This window comes from Pyrus communis, chromosome 17 (assembly GCF_963583255.1).
Source record: "Pyrus communis chromosome 17, drPyrComm1.1, whole genome shotgun sequence".
NCBI classification, from domain to species: Eukaryota; Viridiplantae; Streptophyta; class Magnoliopsida; order Rosales; family Rosaceae; genus Pyrus; species Pyrus communis.
Window position 1 is genome coordinate 15,374,839 of NC_084819.1, and position 23,640 is coordinate 15,398,478.

Sequence of the window (23,640 nt, forward strand, 5' to 3'; positions counted from 1 at the left end):
GATGTGACGGCAGTGATGATGTGGTCTTTGTTGGAGATTAGGGTCTTTATTGTTTATTTTTTTTGCAACCTTCTGGCCTAAGCTTGTGTGGACCTCCCATTGTATCTTGGGTTGCCGCTTTCATTTTGCTTGGGTTTTGTACTTTATGCGAGGTTGTTTAACTGGTTCTTTTTAGATCTTTTACTAGTTTTTAATATAATGAAAGATAATTTCGTGATAAATAAAATAAAATAAATTCTCAACTGAAAGATAACATTAAATAAGAAAAGAGGCCAAGTTGAAGCCGCCTTTCTCCTCTTACTAGTGCGAGTCTGCGAGCCTGCGACGACGGCAGAAAATATGGTGAAAGCATGTGTTGGTCAAAAGGTGCCCGTAAACTGATGGCTAATTTCTTTAATAAACCCATTGTCTAGTTCCATTTCTTTAATAAACCCATTGTCTAGTTCCATTTTCATCACTTTTTTCGACTTGTTTAAGAGAAATGGGGTGTATGTTAAAGACTGAGGTTGAGAAAGAAAATTGCAATTTTTGCTCTTTCACTAGTCTTATATTTATCTACTTACTTGGAACCAAAGCAACAAAAATCATGAAAATAAGACAAATAGTAAATTAATCATATTGTTCTTTAGGTTTGAATCATGAATTATAATGTGACAGCTATATATCTTTTTATTCATTTATTATGGATGTGTTAAGTTATGCATTTGAATTCAGGTAGCAATAAGCCTAATATTTGAGTTCTACTGTCAGCAATTTTTTTTGGTGGACGTTCAGTAAAAACTAAAAGGGGCTAAGACCTCTTCTATAAGTCTTTAAAAAGGGTTGTGATATGTCATGGTTCTGGGATGAGGTAGCCTCATCTCTCCCTAAACTTTTTGTAACACAAAAAAAACTATAGGTTGGTAAACACAAAGAAAATCATCCAAACTCATTTCAAACAAGTAAACTTGCTATTATTGTCACATACTAATCCAATATCTCGCATTTGCTCATCATATGAAACAAATCTCATACATTCAAACCTTTTGTACATGAGTTACATACCAAATAAACGAGAAATACAAAAGATAAAGAGTGTTTGGTTCTGAGTTCATAAAATAAACACTTGTAACTATTTGAACTACAGATCCTTACACTGTACGATTGTAAGGAAATCTTTAGAACTTGAACGGTTGAGATTAAAAATGTTAATTGCATATTTATTTATGAATTGATAGAGAGAATTAATAATTCGAAAAATAAACATATTCTAAGATTCGACGCAGCACAGTCACAGTCTCTACATTTTTATCACCAACGATTGGAACCCCCACTTACCACGTAGCTAACCGATTCGGCTCATTAAATTGCGTGGCCTCTACTCAAACAAACTACCAAGCGGGCCTCTCCACAACAACCAGTGTCAGCTCCCACCCTTCCAACCGTCCGATCAACATACTTCCCAACATTCAACCGATGACTCCGAAACAAAAACAAATCCAACGCTCAATGTTAATCACACGACCCAACCCCACCGTGTAACCCCACGCGACTCCATGCCACCCTATATAAACCCCCCCAAATCCTTTCCCCTCCCAAAACCCTCGCCAGTCGCCACCCTCTTTTCTCACTCCCCTTTCTCTCTCTAGATCCTTCACTCTTTCTCTCTAGAAATGGCAGGTTCAGGGGTGGTCGCGGTGTACGGAAACGGCGCAATTTCCGAGAGCAAGCAGTCGCCTTTTTCCGTCAAAGTCGGCCTCGCCCAAATGCTCCGCGGCGGCGTGATTATGGACGTCGTGAACGCCGAGCAGGCTCGGGTCGCTGAGGAGGCAGGTGCATGCGCCGTCATGGCCCTGGAGCGCGTCCCCGCTGACATCCGCGCCCAAGGCGGCGTCGCCCGGATGTCCGACCCCCAACTCATCAAAGAAATCAAGCAGGCTGTGACTATCCCTGTCATGGCAAAGGCCAGAATCGGGCACTTCGTCGAGGCCCAAATCCTCGAAGCTATCGGCGTCGATTACGTCGATGAGAGCGAGGTTTTGACCCTCGCCGACGAGGAACACCACATCAACAAGCACAATTTCCGGGTGCCGTTCGTCTGCGGGTGCCGGAACCTCGGCGAGGCCCTCCGCCGTGTCCGGGAGGGCGCGGCGATGATCCGAACAAAAGGCGAGGCCGGAACCGGAAACATCATCGAGGCGGTGCGGCACGTGCGGTCCGTGATGGGGGACATTAGGGTTTTGCGGAACATGGACGACGACGAGGTGTTCACCTTCGCAAAGAAGATAGCGGCGCCGTACGATCTGGTGATGCAGACGAAGCAGCTGGGGAGGCTTCCGGTGGTGCACTTCGCGGCGGGAGGAGTGGCGACGCCGGCGGACGCGGCGCTGATGATGCAGCTGGGGTGCGATGGGGTGTTTGTCGGGTCGGGCGTGTTCAAGAGCGGTGACCCGGCGAAGCGGGCGAGGGCGATTGTGCAAGCGGTGACGCACTACCAGGACCCAGATGTGCTGGCGGAGGTGAGCTGCGGGTTGGGGGAGGCGATGGTGGGGTTGAATTTGAAGGATGAGAAGGTGGAGAGGTTTGCGAATCGGTCTGAGTGATGGAGTTAAGGGACTGTTTGGGTGGATTGGTGGGTTTAAGGGACTGTTTGGATGGGTTTAGTGGGTTTTTCACATGTAAAAAATTAAGATAATGTGGTGGGTCACCGGGGTTTTGGGTTTCTTTGTTGTTGGAAACTTGGATGTTGTATTGATTTTGTTTGCTTAATAATGGATTAAGTTATGTTTTCTGCTTTTGGCTTATTAATTAAGCGTAATTTGCGACACAGCATGCAATTTTTGCTGGGTGTGATCTTCCCCAACAGGTTAATTGGGCTCCAAGTTTTCGGCCGAAACCTCTTGGGTGCTCGAGACTAACGGTACTCCGGTGTTTTAACTGTTAGATGCTGATTTTTACATTTTCAACCGGGGGAAGTTATAGGAAGTTCAAAAATTTCATTTTACATTAATTTGAAACGTAGAATAAGAATCTCATTTTACATTAATTTGGAACGAAGAATAAGAATTTTGAAATATCAATAACAAATCATTTCAATAAAGATTTAACATTTGGAGTATCAATACTTTTAAGTACCCAAGAAAGTTCCAGTAAGATTCGGGTTTGAGTTTGGGTCATCGGCCCAAGTTTGAGTTTGGGTCAATGGCCCAAGTTTAATTTATGGGAAGTTTTCAACCGTTGTGGTGTTACTAATTAGTTGGATAATGTTATGTGTTGGTTTGATTGTCACATTGACAGGTTTATCAGAAATTACAATATTGAAAATCAAAATATTAGTTATTAGACATTATCCCATCTAATTCTTCACTACCATATTATCAGGTCAGGAGTTGTTTAGTTACCATGGTAACACACTTATGCCCCAACATCAATAGCATTAGCAATTGTAGATCATTGATATTTATAAATAGACACTTCACGAAGTCAATTGAAGAAGGGGAAAAAACCCTTCAACCATGGCAAAGTAAGAAGGATTTTATAGAATATTGCGTTTGAAATGTTTTTCACAAGCGTAATATAATTTTGATGATTAGAATATGAACTAGAAGATAAAAGAAACAATAATTTTCCTCTCATAAAAGGAAATATGGATGAAATATCGTGGACTACTGTTTTAATAGGCAAGTAAGGGAATGGTTCTAGAAAAATCCGTACATACATGGTCTATGTAACTTTATTAAGGGCTCATTTGGATGTTCTTTTAAAATTACTAAAAGCGTTTTTAGAGAAAATGTAACTGGGGCTTCTTTCAGAAAGCTTTTTTTTAAGTGTTTTTTTAGGATTTACTTGCATCTTTACTAAATAAAATAGTTTTAAAAATATTTCCACAAAAAATGATTTCAGTTATTTTAAAAACACATCCAAACGAGTTATAAGTTGCAAGAATAAGAATTCAAACTTAAATACAAAGTGTGGCATATTAACTTAACCAACTAGACTAATCCACGTCTGTAACTCAGGTTCACTTAATTATGAAATTCAAAAATTTTCCCTGTCCGTGGTCAGGAACCGCGAATTTGGATTCTCCACTTTCAAACTTCCTACCCTTTTCCCTCCCCCCCCACCCTCTCTCCCCCAAGTTTCAAATCTCTCTTCGCCCCCTTCAACCCTATGTCCGAACCATCTCACTGTATCGACTGTGAGAACAAAAAGAATTAGGGTTTCGTTTCTGCAATGGTGGGCATGACGATGACCGCCAATTCCCACGAAAGGCTCGCTTGTCTCATGGACTCCGCCATCTTCGCCTCCGACATTCCGTCGAAGCTCGACCGGTTGCGCCAATCGAAGCACGATTTGGTCCGCCAACAGGACCCTGATTTGCGTTCCGAACTCCTCACTCGCTTCTTCGAGCTTCAGTCCGACCAGTTCGGCCCGGTTGGTAAATTCGCCACCGAGTGCGTTTTTGTAAAACCCTAGTTTGTACTAGTTTAATATCCTTCTCTTTAAATTAACTGTATCGTAATTATTGAGAAATTTCGCTTTTTTTTTGGAATGTAGAATGCTTGGCGAAATTGGATTGATGCACGTTGAATTGTTGCCAGAAATTGTACGCTCCTTAATTAATGTTTTGAGTGATGGAACACCGGCAGTTGCTCGACAGGCGATCACTACCGGGATTCATTTATTTCGTTGCGTTCTCGAAAATGTTTCGATTCAGGTAATTCTATTGGTTGAACTTGAAACGTTGTGTAATGCCTTACTAATGGAGTTTTTGGTGGGGTTACTTTTTATGGTTAAGTATTGACTATGTAAATCCAAGTTGAGTTTGTAAAAATCGACATTCTGATTCCCAGCTGACCTTTCAGGGTCTACATACTAGTGAATTGGACAGTTTGCTTGAGTTGGCTTGGGCATGGGTGTTAAAGTTGAAGGATGAAATATACTCTATAGCTTTTCAGGTAAGGGAGGATTCTTTTAATGATAATATGATCGGATTTTCATTGATGTCTAGTTCACTGTATCATGCTTAACAGCTGGGAAGTGGGGGAGTAAGGTTGCGAGCACTGAAATTTGTTGAGTCAGTCATTCTTCTTTATACTCCTGACCCTAATGGCTCCCCGGCGCCCCCTGCTCATGAAGGTAATTAAATTTGATTCTGTTATTTAGGCTCAGAACTGAACTGGCTTGTTTTTGCTTATGAAGGATGCTTGTCCGCTTTGTAGGGGACTTGGTGGATTTTAATGTATCCTGGCTTCATGGTGGTCATCCCCTACTCAATGTTGGAGATTTGTCAATTGAGGCTAGTAAAAGTTTGGGTTTATTGCTTGATCAACTCAGGTTCCCAACTGTGAAATCGCTTGGTAGCTTAGCGATCGTTGTGCTTATTAACAGGTATCTTGGTTTTCTTGGGCCATATTCAATTTTCTACCACTGTTATGCATTACTCCATACAGGCCTTGTATCATAAATTTTAATGCTGATAAGGTGTAGATGACCCTCTGTAATTTCAACTAGTTTTGAAGATTAAACATTTGTAAACCATATCTGGAGCTCCATAGGAGCTGTTCTCCATGAGAAAAGTAAGGGAAATGCTAGGGAGACCATCGTTTTAGACCATTATTTTGTAAACCACATTATGTGGTGGTTGTTTGTTGGATTTCATTTTTAATGATTTAGACCAACCATCAACTGCTACACCATACAAAATATGGTCTAAAAAGATAGTCTCTCGAACATCCACCTGAAAAGTAAAAGGTGTAAAAATTGTTCTCACTTTACAAACACTGCCTCTCAATATTAGGAGGAAGTGCATGTTATAAGGGAATTTTCTTTTCGTTTCCTCTCTTTCGTCATTGGGTTTGGTAAGAAAAAAGTTTAAACATAACATATGTATGAACCTAGGTCATGGGTGTTGATAAGTGATAACTATGTCTCCTGATATCAAACAGTTACCCGAAATGATGATGTTTAAATTTATAAAGAATTGTTCTCTGAGTGGCGTGATGACCTATGTTTTGGGTAACTGCCAACTTATTAAGGAGTTAGGTGGTTGATTGTTATGTACTAGAGGACTGTATTTTAGGATCATATATAGGGTGAAGATAATAGTGGCACCAGTAGGGTTATGCAAATTTTGAGGACAAAATATCTTGGAACGAGAGTAGATTGTGGTGACCGATATATTCTTTTGTAAAAATATTAAATCATTAATATAGTATTTATTCTGAGTCCTCCAGGGTGGGAGCTTCCTTATATTTTTTTTTTTTTTGGGTACAATTCAAACCATTGGTGTCTGCTTGTTTATATCTACTGCAAGTTTTTCTTTTCTTTATTTTATATGATGGGTCTTGCCAGTCTTTCAGCAATTGCAAAGAAGAGGCCTGCATTCTATGGTCGTATTTTGCCTGTATTACTTGGATTTGATCCCTCAAGCACTCTCATTAATGGGGTACATGTTTCTGGGCCACGTCATGCCTTAAAAAATGCCTTTCTCACCTGCTTAAAGTGTACGCACCAGGGTGCTGCACTGGTATGTTGTTTTATATGATTCTATACTAAAAACTGGAGACTTTTATTTTATACATTGTCCTTGATATACCTGTGGTACCAGTTAATTATGAGTAAGGCAGTGAAAGTTAATGAATAATTGCTCAAAAATGCTTGATAACATGTGGCTCTAAAGAGCATTGGGCTCCGGTGTGTAAAGGAATAATTGTTTTGACAAATGATAGGTGCTCTCTCTTTCAGCAAGGATGTTGTTACAATTGAAGAACTTTCTACAAAACGTGAAAATGTGTCTGTCATGGTATTGTTAGTGAGTACACGCTGTCCAACAATGGATTCTAGAAAAACCCCATAGAATTTTCCCTTTGCATGATCCGTTGTGGTGGAGTAGCAGCTCGATCTTTGGAAACCAATTGTCTTATTCCGTTTCAGAGACTGTGTTGGTACTAGATATTCATACGGATTCTAGTTTGGAAACCTATCTGGTAGATTTGGTTTGACATTTGTCTTCTCCATCACCCTCTGTAGGTATTTGCGGTGGTGGGTTGGTGGTGGTTGATTTGGGTTGGGAGATTCCATATCTGCGAGAGAGATAGAGAGAGGATCTGGGTGCTCTTGAGTTTCAGCTAAGTTGAAATTCTTGATGGTATTTGGGTGGAAGTGCAGAACTTCCTGAAGATAAGAAATATACCAGACCAACTACCATGGCACTCTGCAGCGTCTCAATCTGCGACAGTTTCTGTTTAATTTTTTTCCTTTGTTCAATCAACCATAACCAAAGTCTATTGTAACACAGTAACACCCAACTAAAATCACATTCTCCAAAATCGTCCACCCAGATCTCTACCTCTCTAAAGTTTCCCTCTCCGATCAGTCCAACCCGTCTACAGCTGGAGGCCTGTGCAAGGTTGATTCAGGTTTGGAGCCAAGAGGTTTGTTGTCGGTTCAAAGGGAGAGAATGGAGAGAAAGGCAGGGAGAGAGTGATGAAGGGAGAAAAGAGAGAGAGGAGGAGGAAGATGTGCGCGGGGAAGGGGTCGGGGTGAGGTCATTGGCCTCCTTTCTAGATAGTACTTTATAATACCGAGCTTTGCTCATGATTAGATTATGGGGTTTAGTGAGGAGCAAAGTCTCTCTTAATCCGTGTTAGTCTCATTATTGTAGTTCTTGACCATACCAAACATAGGACTGTAATCCTAGTTAAGCCTGCCCCTCTTAAGGATGTGTAACAAACGGGGCCTTACTCAAAAGATTTCTATGAACAGTTTGCACGTGTATGTTCAATATTTTATAACAAAAGTGGGGAAAACTTCTATCACCATCTTATTTAGTCTAGCAATGGATCAATGATGGTGAATGTCGATTAGTGATTACCCAAAAGATTTCCAACCCAAAAGAATTGTCAGACAAACTCTTTCAGTAAAGGTTGAAAGAATATAATTAGAAACCCACTTGGAGGATTTTTTTTATGCTTGAATAATTCCATGAATTTTGTTGCCTGTCTTCAGCTTTGAAAACATTGATACCTTTGGAAATACTGATAGCTTTGAAAACATTAATAGCTTTGAAACATTGATTTCTTGTAAAAGGAATAGTTTCATTATTCTCATTATCTGTTGCAATACAATACAGTTTGTTTTCATTAATTGATGTAACCTTGTTTCTACTTTGTCTGATTTACTTTATTATAAAGAATCTGAATAATGGAGTTTGCATTCTGCAGTGGCGGGATTGTTTGGTTGGTGCGATGAGAAAGATGCAAGCTGGAGGGCTGGTAGAGCTAGCCACCCAGCAAGAACGCAAGATTAATGGAAGTGTGGAAGACGGGCTAGATGATTCTCTAGTTACTAAGGTATTCCTTCACCTTTTCTTCCTATTTCATATTATATTAGATCTGTAGAGGTTAAAAAAAAAAAAAATGGATGCTCTTGCACAAGTACACATTGGGCCATGGGCATCATGCATCTTGAAGCTTCTTGAGCATGAGCTTTATGTTTTGCAGGAAGAGAAGCCCACTATTAACATATATAATGCTGTGCAAAGTAGTTTCGGGAAGAAACGGTTAGGAGCACTTGATAGTAGTGATCTTGCAGTGGATGAAGATGTATCAGGAAAGCGTGCCAAATCGACATCTAGTGTCTCTGGGGATTCGGCTAGAGAGTGAGATAGGAATGTTTCTGTGTCTCAAGATGATGTTTCTTCAAGTGGAACTACCACTTCTAGAGGAGATGGTGATAGTGGACCTGTACAGCAACTTGTTGCTATGTTTGGTGCGCTGGTTGCTCAAGGTGAAAAAGCTGTTGGTTCTTTGGAAATTCTTATCTCAAGTATCTCTGGTGACTTGTTAGCAGAGGTCGTGATGGCTAATATGTGCAACCTTCCGCCCAATCTTATTGGTACTGAAGGAGATGAATCTCTGATGAACATGGGTATAGTCGGCGGTGATTCTCAAATTAAATATCCACTATCATTTATTGCTGATGTTCTTTCACTTACAAGTACTTTCCCTCCAATAGCTGCACTCCTAGATGCTCGTGAGTCAGTGTCCAATGATATAGTGGTTTTCTATTCTCATTTTGGTTTTCACCCCTTTTTATTCCTTTGTTTTTCTAGAGTTGAAATGTTTATGATTATTGCAGAAATCTGAAAGGGAGAAAGAACATGTAGCAGCTGTAGTTGATAGCGGTGTTGCATCTACCGGCATGGATTATGTTTTTGGAGATGATACTGCTATCTTACCTATGGGTTTACCAGCTTCATCTGAAATGGAGCATAGTTGCCCATCAATTCCATCTGATCATGATATGGAATATCTTGAGAGTGAAATACCTGGACTGGATTCTTCTGCTTGTAATAGTGGATCAGAACCTATTGTTACATCCTCATCAGCCTTAATGGATGTAGAAGATGCAAGCCTAGAGCAATGTACCAGTCTTAGGGTAGAAAATGCAAGCCAAGAGCAAGTTACCAGTATGGATCAAAAGACTCCACTTAATATACCCAATCTATAGACATATATTTTGTAATCCTTTAGATGATTTTGTAAGTAAGTTTGCTATTAATATGCTTGTGAAGTACTCTTATTCATAGCTTGATCTTTAATCCACCATGCACAGGGATTATCCCAATCTGGTCCTCTTCTGGCTCCAGCTGAAATCTTGATTGCTATCCATGGAATTGATCCAGACAAAGATGGAATTCCACTAAAGAAGGCATGTCATCTTTTTTTTTTTTTAATTTTCTTGATTTTAAGTCTTTCTGAGTGGCAATAATGGATGTCTGGACAATGTTTTTCTGATGAGCAGGTCACAGATGCATGCAATGCCTGCTTTGAGCAGAGGCAAATATTCACCCAACAAGTTATTGCCAAAGTTTTGAATCAGTTGGTTTGTACAATTGGATGCTTCCTTTTCTTTCTTTTACACCGCTTTCAAGCAGAATGTAAGGATGATCAAGCTTCTTATTTGCAGATTGAGCAGATTCCTCTTCCCTTACTGTTCATGCGTACGGTATTACAAGCCATAGGTGCCTTTCCTGCACTGGTAAGATCTGAAGAAATCTTTAAACTGATTGTGAACACGAAAAAATTTCTTGAAACAAGAAACAAGAATAACGTGGCACAAAATAATATTTTTGTGTTTATGATTTTGGGGTTACGATCTCTCTCAAATTTGGTCCTCTGATTCTATCTTCGTAGGGTGTAGGTTTGTGGATGAGTTGTTGATCCAAAGGGCCGTCGGGACTTGATCTAAGGATGAACAGTTGATGAACGGATCTTCAAGGGGCGTTGGGCTTGATCTTGAAGAATGGGTGTATGGATTTCTTCAAGGGCTTTTGGGCTTGATCTTGAAGGTTGATGGATGAGCAGATCTTCAAGGGTTTTTGGGCTTAGTCTTGAAGAACGATTGGATGTGTGGATTTGTTTGTGCTGTTGATCCAAGGGGCCGTTGGGGCTTGATCTTAGGATGAACGATGAACACTTTCTTCAAGGGCCGTCGGGGCTTGATCTTGAAGGTTGATGGATGAGCAGATCTTCAAGGGCTTTTGGGCTTAGTCTTGAAGAACGATTGGATGTGTGGATTTGTTTGTGCTGTTGATCCAAGGGGCCGTTGGGGCTTGATCTTTGGATGAACGATGAACACTTTCTTCAAGGGCCGTCGGGGCTTGATCTTGAAGGTTGATGGATGAGCGGATCTTCAAGGGCTTTTGGGCTTAATCTTGAAGAACGATTGGATGTGTGGATTTGTTGAGGTTGTTGATCCAAAGGGCCGTTGGGGCTTGATCTTAGGATGAACAGTTGATGAACAATGAACACTTTCTTCAAGGGCCGTCGGGGCTTGATCTTGAGTTGGTGGAAGTTCTTCAAGGGCCGTTGGGGCTTGATCTTGAAGGAGGATTTGACGAAGAAACGAAGAGTGCTTTCTTGATCCTTCGGGATTTTCTTGAGAGCTTTAGAACTTTAAGGCTTCAAGGTTTTGGTGTGTAGAGAAATGTATTTGTGAATTGGTTTTGGTGTGTGTTGGCTTTTCTTGGGAATTTGGATGGTTGGAAGCTTTGGAGTTTCAAAGCTTCAAGGATTTGGGGAATTCTCTTCCAATTTGGGAGTAGAGAAATGTATTTGTGAATTGGTTGATGCTTGATACCTTGATGGAGAAGCCTATTTATAGGCTTTGAGAATGAATCACCACCACAAAATATTTTTTTCCTTTCCAAGCACCATTGCCTAATTTTCCCACTTAATGCAATATTGAAATTGAAGTGGTGTAACTTATGGCCTAATTTCCCACTTAATGCAATATTGAAATTGAAGTGGTGTAACTTATGGCCTAATTTCCCACTTAATACCATTTTAAACTTGAAGTGGTCTAACTTATGGCCTAATTTCCCACTTAACACCATTTTAAACTTGAAATGTGTATGCTTTGTCATTGCCCAAAATGAGAAGAACTTGTTTTGATCCTCAATGGATTGAAATGTACTTGCCTTGTCATTGCCCAAAATGAGAAGAAAAACTTGTTTAGTCCTTCAAGGGTATTTCTTCCTATTTTGTTGAGTCACACGCCATGTGTACAATTTGTACAACACGTGGCGTATGCCATGTATGCCTTGACACGTCAAAACTTTAATGCATTGGTGAGCATTTGTTTTACTGAAATTTCGATGTCTACAAATGCCCCCACTTCAAGGCGCGTCGTATACATGTGCTTGTCACGTGTAGAAGATGCGTTTTGAAGTCCCTTAATGTAGATGTCAACCCAAGGGCCGTCGAGGCTTGATCTTGAATTGGGCTGGAAATTTCTTCAAGGGCCATTGAGGCTTGATCTTGAGTTTGACTGGAAGATTTTCTGGTTTCCTTCAATCGTTGATTTTCCACAAGCTTAGTCTTGAACTGGGCTGGAAATTTCTTCAAGGGCCATCGAGGCTTGATCTTGAGTTCGACTGGAAGATTTTCTGGTTTCCTCCAATCGTTGATTTTCCTTTGTGCTACTCTTGAACTGGGCAGCAGGAAATTTCTTCAAGGGCCATCGAGGCTTGATCTTGAGTTCGACTGGAAGATTTTCTGGTTTCCTCCAATCGTTGATTTTCCTTTGTGCTACTCTTGAATTGGGCAGCAGGAAATTTCTTCAAGGGCCATCGAGGCTTGATCTTGAGTTCGACTGGAAGATTTTCTGGTTTCCTCCAATCGTTGATTTTCCTTTGTGCTACTCTTGAACTGGGCAGCAGGAAATTTCTTCAAGGGCCATCGAGGCTTGATCTTGAGTTCGACTGGAAGATTTTCTGGTTTCCTCCAAAGGTCTGAGCTTTACTCCTTTTTTTTCTGTTTCTTTGTTCAATCTCTCCAATTCGTATTGAAGAGGGTTAGAGGATAGCTCAGCATATGCAGTTGTTGCCTTTTATGCTCATGCGGACCAGGAGCGTTGGTTGTCGCCTTTTAGGCTCGTGCGAACGAGGAGCGTTGGTTGTCGCCTTTTAGGCTCGTGCGAACGAGGAGCTTGTGGTGTCGTTTGCAGTTTCAACTCGTGCAGACAAGGAGTTTTTGGTTGTCGCCTTTTAGGCTCGTGCGAACGAGGAGCATTGGTTGTCGCCTTTTAGGCTCGTGCGAACGAGGAGCTTGTGGTGTCGTTTGCAGTTTCAACTCGTGCAGACAAGGAGCTTTTGGTTGTCGCCTTTTAGGCTCGTGCGAACGAGGAGCATTGGTTGTCGCCTTTTATGCTCGTGCGAACGAGGAGCGTGTGGTGTCGTTTGCAGTTTCAACTCGTGCAGACAAGGAGCTTTTGGTTGTCGCCTTTTAGGCTCGTGCGAACGAGGAGCATTGGTTGTCGCCTTTTATGCTCGTGCGAACGAGGAGCGTGTTTGAATTTGTCAAACGATCTTAGAGAGGCATTCCTTGCAATCTTCATAGCAAGGAGTCTTGACCGAGTGATTGAAGAAGTCTTTGGGGAAGAAATCGCGCATTGTGATGGCAACGGACGATCTTTGTGTCATAACTTCCTCATCCTCAACACTTTCATGTAGCTTTGAAGGTTGACAGTAGCTGCTTTGCCCCCTTTCCGATTGGTGAACTTGTGGAGGAGACCTATGTTTCTTGTGCATTTTCTTTGGAGTGACATAAGTCCATCCTTCAACTTCACTTGACGTGACTGACATGGTTTTGGAGCATGCCCCCAGCGGTTGAGGTGAAGATTTTGAGTTCAAAGAGCCAGAAGTGACGGTGGTATAGTTTGACTTCACCACATCATTAAGATCTAGCTCGATGATCCCTTTCTGAGCTAACTTCATGATGAGATCTTTTAGCATAAAGCACTTTTCCGTCGGATGACCAATGAAGCGGTGGAATTTACAGTACCTTGGACTGTCAGTACGGTTCATCTCTTCCGGCCTTTTGCACTCAGGTAGGTCGATCACCTTTTTGTCAAGCAAGTCTTTCAACATGGCAACCACATCAGAGTCGGGGAATGGATAAGTCTTCTCCTCAAGCTCCTTCAAAGTGCGTCTACGTATCTCTTGATCACGAAAAGCTTCGGTTTGAATCGCCTTGCCTCGTGTATAGGTTTTGACTGGAGTTGTGTTGACCGTCATTGCTTCCTTGGTGGGTTTCCACGCAGCCTTATCCACCTTGGGCCCCAAAACTTTGTCATTCTTGTAGTCGGCGATCTGTTCTTTCTTCCCATGACGGGTGATGCTTAACTCCATATCATGGGCGCGGGTGGCTAACTCCTCAAATGTTCGTGGTTTGATGCCTTGAAGGATGTAGTGTAGTCCCCACTGCATGCCTTGAACGCACATCTCAATGGCAGAGGTTTCAGAAAGCCGATCTTTACAATCCAGACTTAAGGAGCGCCATCTATTTATGTAGTTGATGACAGGTTCATCTCTCCACTGTTTCGTACTGGTCAGCTCTAGCATGCTTACAGTACGACGAGTGCTGTAGAAACGGTTGAGGAATTCCCTTTCTAGCTGGTCCCAACTGTTGATAGACTCGGGTTCGAGGTCGGTGTACCAGTCAAAAGCGTTACTTTTCAGCGAACGTACGAACTGTTTGACAAGGTAGTCTCCCTCTGTCCCAGCATTGTTGCAAGTTTCAATGAAATGGGCGACATGTTGCTTCGGGTTGCCTTTTCCATCGAACTGCATGAATTTTGGGGGCTGATAACCCCTTGGCATCTTCAAAGCATCAATCTTCTTGGAGTAAGGCTTTGAGTACAGTACGGAGTCATGCGAGCTTCCTTCGTACTGTGTCTTGATAGTGCTTGCGATCATCTCCTGTAGCTGCTGGATAGAGAGAGATTCCATGAACGCCGTTGCTTGGTCTAGCTTCAGCTTCTCTTCGACTTTCCCCACTGGAGGCTCCTCTTCTTCGTCGACTTCTTTCTTTAATAGGCCAACATTTGGGTCGACTTTCACGTCGAGCAGCGCATCTAGTTGGTTGACAAGTGCGGCAATCTGCAAGTCCTTCTCTTCCACAGTCTGTGTAAGCTTTGCAATTGCTTCGCTCATCTGAGCCAGTTGTTCTTCAACAGAGGTGACGCCGATGGTCATGACTTGTGCAACCAATAGACATGACTTTCCTTCAGACATCCATAGTGCTGATGAAGAACCCCATTGGCCATTTTGGGGTGTCATCTTGTGTGCCTCAATAGCATGTTTTGGGGCCCCCATCAAGGTCAGGTGGATGACCGACTCGCGCCTTTGATGCTGCTCTTGCTTGCTTAGCAGTACCAACTTTGCAGCGGCATGTTGAGAAGTGGTTGTGGCACCAATGGATGCTCCATTTGTGGCGGAAGTGCTTATGCTTCTTCCCTTGGTGGTTGCAAGAACGGCTTGTCCCTTGCTTGATGCCATTGATTTTGGAGGTGTGCTTTGGTTGTTGTCAACTCCGTAACCATGCTCCTTCAACTTCTTTTGAGTCTCGGTGAGGTCGCGATCTTTGTCGTTGACGGTGTTTGAAACCTTCTTTCCAAGATTTGAAGAGGAGGCAAAGTCATGCCTAGCCTTTGACATGAGTTCGTAGGCATTTGGGTTAAAGCCTTCTTCGGTCTTCTTAGTTGGAAGAGAGCTTGGTTTCACTTTGACGCCATGATGTGCCTCCAGACGGTTGATGAGTCCAGCGGTTTGCAAGTTTTTCTCCTCTGCAGTCTTTATCAGCCTTGCAACTGTTTCCTTCATCTGAACCAGCTGTTTTTCAATGGAGGTAGTGCCGATAGTCATGACTTGTTCTTTGTTTGAAGCCATGGACTGTGCTTGAATATCTTGAACGGAGACAGAGATGAGAGGTAGAGATAGTCCCACCGGGCGTGCCAAATTTGTGAACACGAAAAAATTTCTTGAAACAAGAAACAAGAATAACGTGGCACAAAATAATATTTTTTGTGTTTATGATTTTGGGGTTACGATCTCTCTCAAATTTGGTCCTCTGATTCTATCTTCGTAGGGTGTAGGTTTGTGGATGAGTTGTTGATCCAAAGGGCCGTCGGGGCTTGATCTAAGGATGAACAGTTGATGAACGGATCTTCAAGGGGCGTTGGGCTTGATCTTGAAGAATGGGTGTATGGATTTCTTCAAGGGCTTTTGGGCTTGATCTTGAAGGTTGATGGATGAGCAGATCTTCAAGGGCTTTTGGGCTTAGTCTTGAAGAACGATTGGATGTGTGGATTTGTTTGTGATGTTGATCCAAGGGGCCGTTGGGGCTTGATCTTAGGATGAACGATGAACACTTTCTTCAAGGGCCGTCGGGGCTTGATCTTGAAGGTTGATGGATGAGCAGATCTTCAAGGGCTTTTGGGCTTAGTCTTGAAGAACGATTGGATGTGTGGATTTGTTTGTGCTGTTGATCCAAGGGGCCGTTGGGGCTTGATCTTAGGATGAACGATGAACACTTTCTTCAAGGGCCGTCGGGGCTTGATCTTGAAGGTTGATGGATGAGCGGATCTTCAAGGGCTTTTGGGCTTAATCTTGAAGAACGATTGGATGTGTGGATTTGTTGAGGTTGTTGATCCAAAGGGCCGTTGGGGCTTGATCTTAGGATGAACAGTTGATGAACAATGAACACTTTCTTCAAGGGCCGTCGGGGCTTGATCTTGAGTTGGTGGAAGTTCTTCAAGGGCCGTTGGGGCTTGATCTTGAAGGAGGATTTGACGAAGAAACGAAGAGTGCTTTCTTGATCCTTCGGGATTTTCTTGAGAGCTTTAGAACTTTAAGGCTTCAAGGTTTTGGTGTGTAGAGAAATGTATTTGTGAATTGGTTTTGGTGTGTGTTGGCTTTTCTTGGGAATTTGGATGGTTGGAAGCTTTGGAGTTTCAAAGCTTCAAGGATTTGGGGAATTCTCTTCCAATTTGGGAGTAGAGAAATGTATTTGTGAATTGGTTGATGCTTGATACCTTGATGGAGAAGCCTATTTATAGGCTTTGAGAATGAATCACCACCACAAAATATTTTTTTCCTTTCCAAGCACCATTGCCTAATTTTCCCACTTAATGCAATATTGAAATTGAAGTGGTGTAACTTATGGCCTAATTTCCCACTTAATGCAATATTGAAATTGAAGTGGTGTAACTTATGGCCTAATTTCCCACTTAATACCATTTTAAACTTGAAGTGGTCTAACTTATGGCCTAATTTCCCACTTAACACCATTTTAAACTTGAAATGTGTATGCTTTGTCATTGCCCAAAATGAGAAGAACTTGTTTTGATCCTCAATGGATTGAAATGTACTTGCCTTGTCATTGCCCAAAATGAGAAGAAAAACTTGTTTAGTCCTTCAAGGGTATTTCTTCCTATTTTGTTGAGTCACACGCCATGTGTACAATTTGTACAACACGTGGCGTATGCCATGTATGCCTTGACACGTCAAAACTTTAATGCATTGGTGAGCATTTGTTTTACTGAAATTTCGATGTCTACACTGATGTAGGACAAGAAGGAAAATACATGCATTTAGAACTTTTTTTGGACTATGTTTACTGATGTTTGTTTAAAGTGTGAGATGCATGCTGTAAATTGTTGAGAATTGAGTTAAAATAGGAAAATTCAAGAAACAGCTTGGAATTATTACAATAAACGAATAGAAATTACCAGCATCATGCTAGTGTGATACTAGGTAGGAATCACTCGTTGACACAAGGAGCGTCTAGGCAAGTTGGATCACAACAATTCTGGGAACGCATATGCTGCTCAGAAATTCTTTCAATCATATTCATCTCGCCCTTGTAAAATCTAGTTGGTCTGACACTGATATGCCGTCCGCATAACTTGCAGAAAATAAAAGTTATCTACTAATTATTTACTAATAAATTAACTACGAGTTTGAGTAGTACTGCTGATTTTGCTTTTGGGGATAAGGAACCATAACTTCTCTATTACTGTCACACCGTAATAAAATCTGTCAAAGTAATGAACCAGATTAGATCTAAACAAACAACAGTTCTTCATAGTCAACGTTATGAAATTACATTTGCATGCCCCGCCTTGTTCTTATGATGTCCAATTTAGTTTTATGACCATGCGCAGATATTTGTATATGTGGGATTCGATGTAAATATTGTTGTACCTTATTAGATCTTCGAAATTTATGCACACATCCTACATATATGTTCGATGGTTATGGAAGCCTACTTGCAAATCTGCTGGATTTCCTATTAGATTAATTGGTTACCATCTGTGAAGGCTGTGATTCCTTACCATTAAAATTAAAAGAAAAATTCACTATACTTTTCACGTTCAAACTTTGGATGTGTTGCTGACTTGTCGAGTTTTTGTCAATAAATAACATAGGTGGATTTTATAATGGAAATCCTTTCTCGAATTGTGAGCAAGCAGGTAAGTTTCAGTTTCTTAATCTTGTTTCTTTCCATTTATAATGTCTAGTGTGTTTATGTGACTGACGACATTTTGTAGATATGGAAATACCCAAAATTGTGGGTGGGATTCTTGAAGTGTGCGTTCTTGACAAAACCTCAGTCATTTGCCGTGCTGCTTCAGGTGTGTCTTTGCTGCTAACATGTTGCGTCTTTATCCTTGCAATCTTTTATCACTACCTTTTGCACTAGAAGCCCCGACTCTATGATTTCACTCTGGCGATCTTTTTGAACGGATAATAAACTGCATACTCATTGGACTATTTCGTTCACTCGAGGGAAGAAAATCTAAGTTAATATGTGATGAAATTGCTTAGTCTAAAATATATTTTTGGACTTTGAAACAAGCGTTCTTCACATCTGTATGAGCAGATGGTATATAATTTATTGTCTCAGCTACCTTCAGCACAGCTAGAAAACGCACTGAAGAGAACTGCAGCTCCGAAAGGACCGTTGGTTGCTCATGCCAGTCAACCGGACATCCGATCTTCCCTTCCAAGGTGAATGAAAAGTCGCTTTTGTCTCATTTGACATTAAAGATCTCTAGAACGGGGAAGATCAGCTCTGATATTTGGATTTTCTTTTTTCAGGTCAATATTGGTAGTTTTGGGAATTGTTTCAGATTCGTCGGCACAAACAGGTCAATCTCAGGCCGAGGCACATACAAGTCAGACTCAGGCCGAGATACAAACCAGTCAGTCCCAGGCCGAGGCACAAACAAGTCAGTCCCAGGCCGGCGATGCAAGCAACTTGGAAAAGGACGCAGTCACAGAGAAATCAAAGGAGTCATCGTGTTATTATCAAATGGGGAATGCCGTAATAAGTACGGACCGCATAGCCATGTAAAACCGATTTACCGCATTCTTAGAAAAGTTACAATAAGAGAGATGCATGGTAGGCAACATTCAATTCAATTATGATCAAAACTTTGCTGCTTCCGTCATTCTCGCGATTGTTTTTTCCTCTTCGGTGAACCTTGTAGTTCCGGTACAAACAAGCTATATAATGCGTACTTTTGCTAAGAAGTGCTTTTCCTAGAAGTACAAGTGCTTCTCCAGAAAGCGGTTCCATGACCTTGAAGTACTTTTCAAGTTTCACTGAGCAGTAGAAGCAGTCCAAAAACAGGCCCTAAAAGTTTGTATCGAAGCATGGAGTAATACTCCGTTCAGTCGCAGTTTATGGTCCAGCATATGTCTTAAAGCCTCGTGAAAACAAAACGATTAAATTCAGAGATGACATGCTAACATTACACTGTCAAAAGAATAAACCAAAAAATTTCCCAGAAGTTTCCGAACGCATTACATCCTATTTGAAATCTCGTCTAATTACAAAAGAATAGGAGTTAATCCTACCATGAGACAGCCTTCGTAATATGTTCCCAGGTCAAAATTGTTGGCCTTGGAAGCAATATAACGAATTGGATTTTGCCGGCACCTGCGGAATACTAATTTACGGGGGCAGGATACCCCTTGAGAAATGCTTCCACTGGACAACTATCTGGTTGGCTGCCCCGAGACAAATTGCAGCTATCCATTAGGTAACCGAATTACCATCCATATTCTCAACCAGAAACGGGGAATCCATGCATTTGAAACCATTCAGGCATGTGGAATCTCTCATGAAGCATAGGTCTCACATCGTTTTGCAAGGAGAGCTGCTTGAGGAGAGGATGCAGGACCTCCAAAAGCTATACAATCGACATGACGGAATGAAAGGCAAAGAAGGTTGTAATCAGAGCATACTTCAGATAACTAATAAACTCTTTACTCAAAATGCGAATTAGTGAATTACCTGATCATCGTATGGCTGTCCAGCAGAAAATGGAACGCATGGAATTCCATTCAACGGTTGCAGCAAAAAACTGAATGGGTTGTTGTCAACAATGACGATTCGAGAGAAATCTTTTGACAAACATGACAGATCCTTCACATGCTCCCGAAATTCCCTATGGTTTACACAAGTTCAAACATCATTCCTTGCACACAGTATAACAAATTCCATGCTTAGACTTATGACTAAAATTGGAAAGAGTCCTTAAAAATAAATCACAAAGGCTTTTCCTTTGCAGACTGGCACTAGTTCACATTGTTGACAGCTTTGAGTACAAAATTCGGCTATATTTATGTTTTCATATGTGTGCGTGTCCGTGTGTATGTTGATATATCGCACAATGGGTCAGCACTTATTATGAATTTGCACCGGGCATGCTTTACATGAAGAGGTGTTACATAAAGGAAATCACAAACTTACGTGCTAACTGTAGAAGGCCGATAAAGACGAAGCTTAAACAGATTCTCCACATCAATTCTGTCAACAAGTGGTCTAGCATAATCTGTTTGGAGTCATCAAATAACAAATCCAAAATAAATAAACAACTAAATAGAATAAAAAAAAGATTGTGAAGACGGGGATACCAACAAACCTTCAAGACCAGCAGTGAATAGCACAAGATCAGCAAACTCACAAACTCGCTTCAAGAACTCTCGCAAACCAGGACGTTCAAACACTGTCACATAATTGACCTTTGGTTTACCATCAGACTCCTTCAACCCAAAGAATTATCATATTAAACGCACTATCAGATGGCAAACAAATTTCAGCATGAAAGTTGCAGAGAACGGGCGGTCTACATACCTTCCCTGAAGATAGACATTCTATTTCAAACCACTTCAGCCCAGCTTCCGTTGCTTGAGCACGAACAACCGCAGGCACGCTACATGTTTCATAAGCACATACTAGAGTCTCATCCAAATCAAGAACTACCTACATTACAAAATCCAATTAGTAATTAAATTAACAACTCACAGAATTACTAAACAAGCCTAAAAGTTCCAACATTTTTAAGCTTAATTAACTAAATCGAATTAAATTCTATCCGTAAAATTTTGAAAGGAAAAAAAATTAAGAACACCATGGTGATTCATTTCACTTGAAGCAAATAAAAATCCCAGTTTTTGCAATTAACCCAGATAGTTTTATTGATAAAGCAAAGAACCCAGATTGTTATTTCGCATAATTAACTGCATCCGATCATAAATTTCAGTTGTATTACCCCAGAAAATAATAATGCAACGAAATTAACTTCCAACAGTAAAAATTAACAACTGCGATAATAAAACCAGGAGATGAAGAAAGAAGAAGCGCACCGTGAGCTTTTCGACGGGGCGACCATCAACGACGCCGTTTTCGACGTGGGCGGAGGACGACAAGTCGTTGAGAGGGACTTCGGCGACGGGCAGAGGCCTGAAAGCAGGAGGAGAAGATGAAGAAATGCAGGACAGCAGGTGAGGAAGGCAAGGCGCGCCTCTGAGGATCTGAAGAATAATCTGGAAGAAGAAGCCCACCCAGTTCACGAGACCTCGCCATACTTGAAGGGTCATAGGCACGTACACTTCGGCGGCGGCGGCAGGCTGTCCCATCGGCGCCATAGCAGCAGCCGAACTCCGATCGGTGACTGAACGCGATTCTAGCTCAGAGAGGCAATCATGGTAACGTGATATGATTCGTCACTTTTTGGAAAAAATTAAAATATGGGATGGTGGTGATGGACCTTTTGCTTTTTAACTCGAAAAACTATGTCTCCTTGTGCTTGGTATATTTATTTTTTCCAAATTTTGACCAATTTTAATAATTTTTTCCCTTTTTATGGGACAGAGTTATTGTGTGGGTTTATTTATTTATTTATTTTAAGATGATCACATGGTGACTTCTTCATTTATCTTTTTAGCGGTTGAGAAGATTTATATAGATATTTTAGCCTTCATTTGATTATTATAGCGCGGTTTACCAGTGCTATAAATCGAATCCAAAACATGCAGTATGAAATACGAATATGTAATTCATCTCTAATCTCTGAACCATTCCATTAAGGTTAGTTATTGGGTGGGTTGGACGTAGCGTAAATTTGCAGCTGGTAATGGCGTGGTTATAGCCTATAGGAGTTTTGGGTTTGGTGAAGAAGTTTGGTCATGACTCAATGACTCATGAGAAAATCTGCCATCAAAGCAAACAAAAAATATTTGGGAGTTATATGTCACTCTATTATTTAAAGGAAGAAATTCTTATTTTATTTTAAAAATGGAGATTAGTTGTAGGATTCATTCCACGTCAAATTCAATCGATTTTGTAAGTCTCAATTCAAAAATTATTTTTGCAAAAATTCAATTTAATCTCAAGTCATTTGCTTATTTAATTACCATGAAGAAATTTCAATGTTTTCTCATAAGAAAATGTTCGTCCATTTCTTTGAACTCAATTAGATATATTATGTGATATCCCACATCGCCCATGAGAGTGATCCTTATATGTATATTCTCATCCCTACCTAGCACGAGGCCTTTTGGGAGCTCACTGGCTTCGGATTTCGTAGGAACTCTGAAGTTAAGCGAGAAGGGGGCTAGAGCAATCCCATGATGGGTGACCCACTGGGAAGTTGCTCGTGAGTTCCCAAAAACAAAACTATGAGGGAATAGTAAGCCCAAAGCGGACAATATCGTGCTACGGTGGTGGAGTGGGCCCGGGAAGGGATCCGCCCCGGGCGGGGATGTAACAATTTGGTATCAGAGCCTAACCATGGTCGCGTGTGTGCCGACGAGGACGTCGGGCCCCTAAGGGGAGTGGATTGTGACATCCCACATCGCCCATGGGAGTGATCCTTATATGTATATTGGTAAGCCCAAAGCGGACAATATCGTGCTACGGTGGTGGAGCGAGCCTGGGAAGGGATCCGCCCCCGGCCGGGATGTGACAATTTGGTATCAGAGCCTAACCATGGTCGCGTGTGTGCCGACGAGGACGTCGGGCCCCTAAGGGGGGTGGATTGTGACATCCCACATCGCCCATGGGAGTGATCCTTATATGTATATTCTCATTCCTACCTAGCACGAGGCCTTTTGGGAGCTCACTGGCTTCAGGTTTCGTATGAACTCCGAAGTTAAGTGAGAAGGGGGCTAGAGCAATCCTATGATGGGTGACCCACTGGGAAGTTGCTCGTGAGTTCCCAAAAACAAAACCGTGAGGGAATGGTAAGCCCAAAGCGGACAATATCGTGCTACAGTGGTGGAGCGGGCCGGGGAAGTAATCTACCTCGGGCCGGGATGTGACATATTAAATATTTTTTATTTGGTTAATATTTTGCAAAGATGCTATATGAGGTGTAACTTGAAAAATAAATAGTTTAGATCAGTAAAATTCGATGGAGTATGGCCACATAACTAATCACTAAACAATTTAGTATTAGATGTTGAAATCCATTAAACATGGTACTTTGAATGTTTTGTTTTAATACAACTTCTACTTTGTAAAATGTTTTGCATGAAAATAACCAACAAATTATAGGTTTTATAAAAAAAATTTATAAATTAGTTGTTATATTTTCATACAATCAAACAACTTAATTTCATCACATTGATGGAATACAATTATACTTATGCTCTTTATTTGTGGATTTGATGCCTACCAATTTTCCTTCTCCTTCCCAACTAATTATTTAGCGTACTAACTCTATCGCTCGACTAAAATACAACTTAACTTCAGGTTAAAAAAAAACTTAGTTGGGCCTTAGAGCAACTCCAGCGTTGGAGCCCTCCCCCTGGCAATGCACTATTCAATCCACCTAATGAACAGTAACTGCCTTTAATAAACAGTAAATAGCCCTGGTAATAGAATTTGCATCTCCACCGTTACACTTCAATAGCCATGGCAATAGGCAATAAAATATTAGTATTTTTTTTATTTATAAAATAATACAAAATAATTTTAATTGTAATATCGGATAAGATTTTTAATCGTTCTCGTTGCGCCA

At 41.2% G+C, this 23,640-nt stretch overlaps 3 protein-coding genes across 3 annotated transcripts; 2 read left to right on the forward strand and 1 right to left on the reverse strand.

Moving 5' to 3' along the window:
- The first annotated feature begins 1,590 nt into the window (after positions 1–1,590).
- Positions 1,591–2,783, forward strand: LOC137722479 (pyridoxal 5'-phosphate synthase subunit PDX1.3). The gene has a single exon (XM_068461488.1). The coding sequence runs from the start codon at positions 1,653–1,655 to the stop codon at positions 2,580–2,582; it is 930 nt and encodes a 309-aa protein (XP_068317589.1). The 5' UTR covers positions 1,591–1,652; the 3' UTR covers positions 2,583–2,783.
- A 1,444-nt stretch (positions 2,784–4,227) lies between these two features.
- Positions 4,228–18,683, forward strand: LOC137722082 (uncharacterized). Its single transcript, XM_068461067.1, has 16 exons — positions 4,228–4,433; positions 4,537–4,684; positions 4,833–4,937; positions 5,013–5,118; positions 5,202–5,370; positions 6,334–6,508; positions 7,358–7,415; positions 8,833–9,023; positions 9,121–9,420; positions 9,598–9,693; positions 9,787–9,867; positions 9,952–10,023; positions 17,878–17,961; positions 18,234–18,337; positions 18,428–18,452; positions 18,516–18,683. The coding sequence occupies exons 1-16, from the start codon at positions 4,228–4,230 to the stop codon at positions 18,681–18,683; spliced, it is 2,088 nt and encodes a 695-aa protein (XP_068317168.1).
- Positions 18,684–19,043: 360 nt separating this feature from the next.
- On the reverse strand, positions 19,044–21,386 carry LOC137722864 (uncharacterized). Its single transcript, XM_068461966.1, has 6 exons — positions 20,984–21,386; positions 20,472–20,600; positions 20,260–20,380; positions 20,088–20,169; positions 19,629–19,782; positions 19,044–19,524 (listed from the first exon to the last, which is right to left on the reverse strand). The coding sequence occupies exons 1-6, from the start codon at positions 21,263–21,265 to the stop codon at positions 19,399–19,401; spliced, it is 894 nt and encodes a 297-aa protein (XP_068318067.1). The 5' UTR covers positions 21,266–21,386; the 3' UTR covers positions 19,044–19,398.
- Between the last annotated feature and the right edge of the window lie 2,254 nt (positions 21,387–23,640).